The sequence below is a fragment of the Crocodylus porosus genome, unplaced genomic scaffold (genome assembly GCF_001723895.1).
Source record: "Crocodylus porosus isolate Cpor-Errol unplaced genomic scaffold, CroPor_comp1, whole genome shotgun sequence".
Lineage (NCBI taxonomy): Eukaryota > Metazoa > Chordata > Crocodylia > Crocodylidae > Crocodylus > Crocodylus porosus.
This window is the reverse complement of record NW_017728949.1, coordinates 18,196,988-18,205,727: the sequence shown is the minus strand read 5'-3', so window position 1 is coordinate 18,205,727 and position 8,740 is coordinate 18,196,988. Positions and strand designations below refer to the sequence as shown.

At 43.0% G+C, this 8,740-nt stretch overlaps 1 protein-coding gene across 8 annotated transcripts in view; it reads right to left on the bottom strand.

Moving 5' to 3' along the window:
- Positions 1-8,740, bottom strand: part of MLPH (melanophilin) — an 85,813-nt gene that overhangs the window by 21,131 nt on the left and 55,942 nt on the right. For 4 of the 8 annotated variants that reach the window (XM_019554159.1, XM_019554162.1, XM_019554161.1 and 1 more), the window contains 2 exons: positions 7,880-7,963; positions 5,764-5,952 (listed from right to left, as the gene is read on the bottom strand). In XM_019554159.1, coding sequence (XP_019409704.1) covers positions 5,764-5,952; positions 7,880-7,963 — 273 coding nt within the window. The remainder of the gene's footprint in view (positions 1-5,763; positions 5,953-7,879; positions 7,964-8,740) is intronic. The other 4 variants (XM_019554160.1, XM_019554165.1, XM_019554163.1 and 1 more) reach the window with 1 other exon arrangement.

Sequence of the window (8,740 nt, the reverse complement as noted above, 5' to 3'; positions counted from 1 at the left end):
ATTGGATGCTTATCTTGCTGGGATCCTATGACCCCAGCTGACTTCCTGCCCTTTGGGCAGAGGGCTGGACTCGATGATCTCTCGAGGTCCCTTCCAGCCCTGATGTCTATGAAACCTATGAAAATCAGAAGTCCCAACCATCCTCGGTTCTATACCACCTTTTTTTTTTTTTTTTAAAACAAGAATGGAAATACGTTGTCTTCTGAGACATGTGGTTACAACCCACTCCCACATCAGTCACTCTGTAGACCCAGCTGACATTACATTCCCTGTTCTCCAAAGTATAGCATTACATAACTACTATATTTCACCCTAGTGGTGGAGACATATGTTGTACTTGTTCTTTAGGATGAGAGGTATCCCTGGCAACTGGAATGACCTTGCCCGTCATTTCTGTATTGCCATTAAGGTGGTTGCAAAATATTTGCCCGATCTGTTTTCTCTATATCAGGTGTGTTTCCCCATGAGAAAGACAGACACTATTCAGAGACCCCATGCAGGTGGTAGAAAGTGAATACACAAAATGGACTAAATCTCCCCTATCTACAGAACATCTCAGCAGTCACCAAAAGTAGGTGGAGCTAACCATGGTCCATAACTGATCAGTGTATCTACTAACTTACATTCCCATGAACCTCTAATGGATTTTAAAGTCCTCCTCACTAGGGAGAAACTCCTAATGACAAAGACTCAGACCCACCTTTAGAAGCTCAGTGCTTTACTGCTTCTTGCAGCCTGAATAAAGGAAGAAGCTTTTCATAGTCCCATGAAATTGGGCAAGTGTACCACTGCTGTGGTCCTTTTTGCTGCCATCCTACAAGTAACATGTTAGTGTGCTAAACATTGCACCAGGCTATCTGCTTATTTTGTCTCTATTTTCCATTCAAGACATCTACTTCTCAACAGGTGTCCCAGGAAAGCAGGTGGCAGGTATGTCTGGGATGGGGTCCTGTGGCTGTACTCCTTCCTCTAGTCCCGCCAGCCAACTGTGTTCTCTGATGTTGCACACCTCTGACTCATTAGACTACAGCTGTTCTTGGTAGGTAGCACTGATAAGTTGCAGAAAAATATTCTTTCTTGCCTTTTTCCATATGTTACACTGGCTGTATCTCAGGATGCTGCTGCTCTTACTAAATAGCCAGGTCTAATGCTGCACTGAGTCGGCACTTAAAGTCTAATTGCAACATATTGCTTTACACTACAATGGGTCTGATCATGGATATACATATTGTTGAGGTTCTATGTAGATAGAAAAAGGCATTTTCTTTCAGTACTGCCAAAACCTTGGACGAAAGAGTGGTACAATAAAGTTTGTACAGTGCCTCCTTGTGCTGTGCTTGGGTTAGCCCTTTAGTTTGATGAGCACTAAGCACATTTAAAAATAGTAATAAGAACTCATCATCCTACTCTCTACTGATAATTCCCTAGATACCGAGGTGATTGGGGTGATAAAAAAAAATCACAGGCAGAGACAGACAATTGTGTTTATAAGGTCACACACTGGACAGGCACATTTCCTGGTATGTCATTCAACAAAGATGTAGTTAATTTAGCCCATATGATATTTTTATTATTTTATGGTGTACCTATGATTCAGAGAGATCTGTATCTTCCTGGTTATTTTTCAGAGAAATAGAAGCCTATCTTTATTGCAGTGATTCCCTCAGATAACAGTCTTCCTGACTACAAATGGCTTTGAATTAAAACCCCAGAACCCCTGGAAATCCAAACCTAGTTCTGAATGACAATTTGAAAACAGCCTCTGTCTTTGTCATGGGTCAAACCAAAATTCTGATCCAGATGGATTTGAGCATGCAGGGCCAGCCCACAATTTTTTGGGCCCCCTGTAAGATATAGTTTTGGGGCCCCCAATCCACTGAAAAATCAAAATTGTGGTTTCGCTTTCCTTTCCCCCCCAGTAATAGAACACTAAACGTAAAAAAAGATAACCATCATTTTGCATTTTCCATTCAAAGCATGGGGGTGGGCGTGCCCTGGATAACTGCCCTGGTAACGCAGCAGGGATTGCTGTATAAACTTACTGAACTAAAATAGTTGGAGCTGGGTTATATGCACGTGGACTGCGTGAGGTTGGGGCAGCATGTGCTGGGGACACCTGGGTTCCCTCCCCAGGGCCGGGGCGGGAGTGGAGCTGGGAACTTCTCCCCTGCTCAGCTGGGAAGGGGCTGCCAGCACTGAGCCCTTTAAACATGGCACAGGTGGTGGGGGGTGAGCGGGGCATGGCCCCTTGGCTGTGGGGCCCCCTGCGGCCACAGGTTCCCCAGGATAGGACAGGCCGGCTCTGTGGACATGCCTCAAATACAGGTTCAAGTGCTGCACTTTAGGATCAGATTTCTTTTAAAGGGAAATGAAATTTTCCAACAAAAATGCATTTTTACAAATATTTATAATAAATGTTAGAAGAATAGGAAAGACTGTAAAGAGTGATATCAAGGTCGAGGCAGTCAACTTGTGGCATGTGTGCCATAAGTGGCATGGGCAGCCTCTGTGACGTGGCAGATCAGAGAAGGGACAAGCAAAACAGTGGCAAGGTGGGCAGGCAACAGAAAGCAGAGCAGATTGGGCAAAGGAAGGGAGGGCCAGTGGTATGTGCCAGGATGCAGGGCTGATTTGTGGCACTGCTTGCCATAAAGGTTGGGCCTTACTACTCCATGTCCTACGTCAGCTTGCATCAGTTACTGCTTAAGCACATAAACACTGTCAAGTTTGTCTGCAAAGTCACAGAATTAGTTTCTAACTCAGTTCTGCAAGATATAGCAGGATACTTCTAAGTAGTTTAATGCCAAATTCTACTTCATGGTCCAGATTATCTTTTGCTCCAGTCACTTTGTGTCACTAGAATCTGCCTTTCCCTAGCCTGTGAGGAATTCCTTTGCAAAGATGAACCCTCAGTTAGCTATACCAGCTGCTTTCCCCCTGTGGCATAAGGAGTGTACTGGGGCTCAGATGCACCTCTGTCTGCCCATTTATGACTGCTGATTGGTCTGATAAGACCATAGCCATTTGGCATATATTAGGGTTGATCCTAAGTAGCTCTAATTCAAATTTATGGGCCAAGTCCCACGCCAATACACCAAAATGAGGGAGGTACAACTTTATCTCCGTCTTTTTCTCATTTCTCCTGCACCAATCTGTTTCGGCACAGACTGGGTATGGGCCTCTATTAAGGAGTTTTTTGGGGTTTGTGCAATATTGCTGGGGGATTGTATACAGCACAGAAGGTAGCTTTACCAAAGTGATGCCTGGAGTGGTGCTATCCCTAGATTTTAACTTCAGCTCTGCACCTACCTCCCAATACACAGAAACCCAACCAATGCACATGGTCCCTTCACACACAGCAACTGGCCAGCACATTTTGAGTCATCTGTATAAAGGAAGCCGAGTTTCTTTTTTTTTTTTTCCAGGATTCAGAAAAACAAAATAGAATAGAAAAGGTCTCATGGAAAAATAAAAGCTTCTGCAGTCTCTCAGGGGAAAGTAGCTTTGCGTAAGGAGAGACGTGCAACATGGTTCAAGGACTCATTGCTTTGATATGGAAGCTGTTCTTTAGAAGTGACATGTTAGAGCACACAACAACAGCAACAAAAGGAAGAGAAGGATAAAGGAGCCATTAGAAACCCAAAGGAATGCTGACCTTTCTGCCTTGTGCTTATTGAGGTGTTCCATTAAGGGAAGAGCAGCTACAGCAAAGCCTGCACAACACAAGAGGCACAAGATCTCTCTTCCTTTAATTAGTATTTGAATTGCTTCCCACCCTTCATGATTTGGCATCAGCTCCTTGTCACCAAAGCTGTCAACACAGACCTATTGATTCGCAGATATCAGGGATGAGGTCATCATTTCAACAAGGGCCTGGGAGGAGGGGGTCCAGTGTATGAATAGTACAGAATGCCTTTGTTTGCCTATGCTCTTCAGCTTCAGAAGAGTAGCTATGAAAATGGTTCTGTGCCAGAAGGCCACACTTGGAGATCTCTATCTATCTCAAGTGGGTAGAATTTAGTGGATGTCTCTGCAGTGCCTCAGCTCCAATGCTGAACGGAGCAGCTGTGGTAGATGACTAGCAAGACTGTTACAGAAAAAAAACATATCCTAGGTCTCTTCTAGCAAAGTGAGTTTTGCATATGGTCCATATTTTAGCACTTAACAACAACTACTGAGTGCTTGATGGAAAATGATGGTCTAAAGATTTGTCAATTATAAGGTCCTTGTTCCAGAGATGTATAAGGTCAGCAGAGATCTGACCCTATAACATGTGCTGGACACTACAAGCCAGTAATTGGAGTAGTTTGTTTGGGTTTCCCATACAGCCTCTGCAGCAGAAAAGAATAAGACAGGGCAGGCAATTATTTTGGGCAGAGGGCTGCTTACTGAGTTTCAACAAGCCATCAAGGGCTGCATTACAGGGAGCCCAGAGCAGATTAATATTAATTTTCCGAATTTTTTAGGGGCCCCACAGGCCAGATAGAATGGCTTGGTGGGCCACATCCAGCCGTCAGGCCACATATTGCCCACCCCTGGGATAAGAGGACCTTGCCTCAACATCAGGTCCCTACCTATCTTTGGAGAAGCTGTGGAACTGGTGGTACCTCTGTCATAAGGGGAGGGCCTGGATTTATCGTTGAAAACCCTGTTAATACCCTAATTTAGAGGGTGTGATCCAATGTCTGGAACTCCATAGTTTTCACTACTAGCAATGGACACATCAATGAAGCCAAACTAGATGGTCATTCATCCTCCAACCATTCACTTAGAGTGTGAATTAGCACAGGCCCCTCTGCCCCTCACCTGGCTTAATGCTCTGCACTTAGAGCACCCCACAGATATTATCTGTTTAGGTCTCTTATCCTGCCTTTTATAACATCCTTTCTGGTGTTCAGCCCATGCTGGCAAGCCTATGCAGAGTAGGCACAGACACAGGTGGCATTACGTTACACAGGGAAAGCCATCAGGGTTTCCAGGAATCAGAGATCTGCAGAGATCTCCAAAGAGTTGTGATGGGAGAAGAAATAATGCCATGTCAGGTCAGTTCTTCCTCTCTCTCCCAACCACCACTCATCACAAGGTAGCCAGGTCTATCCATTAACTAGTCCATATTGCTTTGCCTATAAAAGTAGATGGGAGATGTGGCCCATCACACTCCATCTCCAGAACAAGGGAAGACTTATCCTAATTGTTGACACTTCATCAAAGCATTTACTAGTCTGAGTAACCCAAGGGAAACATTTACTCTTTGCCTCTACCGAGTAGAGAATGTGCACCCTCCACAGCAAGCAATATGGTTTGGACCTGGAGGGAATGCAAGGAGATTTCTAGCTACAGTTATGACGATGCTTTGTGTGCAATGCAAGCTCCTGAAGGATCCATGTACTGGTTAATGAAACACTTAAGTCAAGGATTCCCCATTTGGGAGTTAGGAACAATGTATTTGGGACTCGCTTGCATTTCTTTTACCAAATGGAAGAGGGAAGAGCTGGGTCTCAGAATGGAAAGAGTTAAGTGCCAATTTACTGATACTTTTATCTGTCACTGTCCTGGCTGGCTCTTCTGTCCCCCCACTGCCTATTCACATTGATCAGGCAATGATTTTGTCCTGTCAAGCTGAGGTGTAGCAAAAAGTCAACAGCTTGATTTACAATGGCGCAGTTATGGAGATGTTAAGAGCAGAAGGAGCAGGAATATAAATTAAATGGGAACAAAGAGAACGACACTGCACTGAGTTTAAGATGGTAGGAGGCATGCTACCTGCTGAGCCTCACTGGGCAAGTCATCACTGGAAGAACTCATTTCTGGTTTCGCTGCTTCCTCCTTCTTCCTCTCCTCTTCCTCCGAAGAAACACCTTTGTCACTGATGTTGCTGGCCAACTCTTCTAGCTTCTTTTTCAATTCCTCTTCTTCCGCATCAGGATCATTAGGGGGCTCCTGGCCTGGAGACTGGAAGGATGAGAACAAGTAATTCTCAGTCTGTTGGAGTTCATGCAATTTACATGCTGCTGGGATTTTTAGTTTACTATGACAGGTATTTATTTCAAAATTATTAAAAAGATAAGGAAAAAAAAGGATTCTGTTACTGAACAAGCAAATCACTTCGTATATCTTAATACATTTTCGTAGAAAATTGGGATATCTATTAAACTCAATTTTTCAAACAAAAAAAGTTGTAGGGTTGTAGTGTTGTTATAGACACGATGGTTTAAGGGGGAGGGATGATATCTGATCTGAAGAAGGGTGCTTTGTGCTCAAAAGCTTGCCAGCCTTCTCTCAAATATGTAGCTGATCCAATAAAAGATATCACAAAAAACCCATGCCTCTCACAAGTGTTATTTTCCATAAAAATGTATGATTTTTCATCACAAAAGAAGTATTCTGGCTGAAAATACTATTATGATTTGCCAGTGCTGTCAGAGAAGGTGGTCACTGGATACAGAATGAACATGATGCACTGCCTCCTCTCTCTGAGGCGAGATCATAGTTAGTTGTGGGAGCTTGGCAGATTGGACAACACAAAAGGAGAGAATGAGATATGCAAGCTACCACGACACAGGTCTGCTAATACGCAATTTTATGAAGAGATAGGTCTCATTTAAAACTTTGATCCACATACCCCCAGACTTTGGTGATGCTTGGAGCCAGTGCCAAAATTTTGAGCTTGACCTCATCCATAATCTTATCGAGGGGGAAAATTACCGGCAGTTCAAGCCATGCCTACAAGATTTTTGGTAATTTTCCATTCTACTGAGCTACCAGAGGCTACATCAGTTTACTGTATCATGGTCCTATATTAAAGAAACAGTGTGTAGAAGTGCATAAATATCCAGCAGTTAGAAACTCAAACTGATGCCAAGTGAACCGCATAATACCATAAGACTCAATGGCACAAAAGAACTTCAGTTAAATTTACCTTTTTCCTTGACAGCATGACAAAGGCCATAAAACAGTGGCAGGCCATGAAAAAAGAGAAATGCCCTTCTAAGTCAGGGCCTCTTATTCACAACATGCAGGTTATTTACATTGAATTCTGTTATGGATTCCTGTATGGTTTCTGTGGAAGTCTCATCATTCTGGAAGCATGTATACACATAGAAGGTCACTGCTTAGATTAGAATATAATTTTGCAGAGACTGGATTGAAGAGCAGCTAATTTGTGAACTAATTAGAACACTGCTGGAACATTTAACTTCCAATTCCATTAGACTGAGTTGTTCTGATGAAGACCCACCAATGCTAAATCTTCCATGGTAGAGTGCCCTGTTCCTCATTAAGGCAGTCTAGAGAGCCCCACAACAAACCCTGCATCAGGCACTGGGACAGGTTACCCAGAGATGTTGTAGAATCTCCATCCATGGAGATTTTTAAGACCAGGCTAGACAAAGCCTTGGCTGGGATTATATAGTTGGGGATGGTCCTGCTTTGAGCAGGGGATAGGCTAGATGATCTCCTAAGGTCCCTTCAACCCAATTTTCTATAATTCTATTATTCTAATTGGCATTGGAGCAACTTGAAGATAGGACAGAATTAAGCTCTATGGAAATTGGTTTATATGTTAGATACTCTACCCATTAACATGAGAAAGAGCCTTATTTTTGTAACTGGATCCTATAAAGGCATCCTGATTCACTATGAAGCTGGTATTAGATATAATTTTTATCATTAGCCCAAGTTGTGCATTGTGTGGCGCAGAGGTTTCACAACTACTGCCTATACAATTGTAACATGCCACCTCTCTCAACAATATAATGCAAGTAAGATGTAAGAGTTTTCTTTGATTGGTAACAAGAAAAAGGAAAAAAAAAAAGGAGACTGCGAAAGGAAATGGTTACTTCCTTTAAATAAAACCCCTCAACTTAGCACTATTTGTTACCTCTTCTGAGGGTACCAGGACCTTCTCTTCCAAGCGGTTCAACATGCGTTCAATTGCTGACATGCGTTTGTTGAGTTCTAATATCTATGGAAGAGGAGAAAGAAAAGAATACAGTACAGAACAGAACAGATCCCATCACCAGTGCCATCACCATGAGAAAACAGTGGAGACTGATCAAATCCACAGAATAAAGAACACAGTGCAGAACAGATCCTACCACAACCACTGGGTAAACATGAAATACTTCACGTAAGTAATAGCTTGCTATTAAGAGAACAGGCCATAGGCTGGAGTTTCTAAAGTGTCATGCAACTCAGAAGTACAAGTCCCATTTAAAGTCAATGGGTTAGGAGGAAAGAATAATGGTGAACTTATAAAGTCCTGGGCTTGGATGAGCTTGATTCTTTGTGGGAAACTTCATTTGGATTTGCCAACCTAAATGGTGAGAGAGGAAGGGCAACTTGTTTAACTGAACATCTCCCTGTTTGACAGTCATAGAGTATCTCACTGGATGCACTTTGGAAAGAAAATACTCTCTTGATCCTGTTCCAGATATATGAAGGCTTGGAAGGGCTTTCAAAAGGGGAAGTTTCACAAAGACAGCAGCTGGTATGTTTTATGTGCAAAGGACATGAGAAAGATTCAAGTGCAGCAAAAATGCTTCAACTTTAACACTCCTTCATCCAGGGTGCATTTACACAAGATGCTATGGCGCAGTAGCAATGAGATAGTGCCCAGCAGCTCACTGCTACAGAGCTCACTGGGCATGAATTGTGACAGTGCGCAGGGTAAAATAACCATGCAGGGGATGGTACTGCATAGTTAAGACGGTTATTGCAGTCATTTAATATGTGGTTAAGC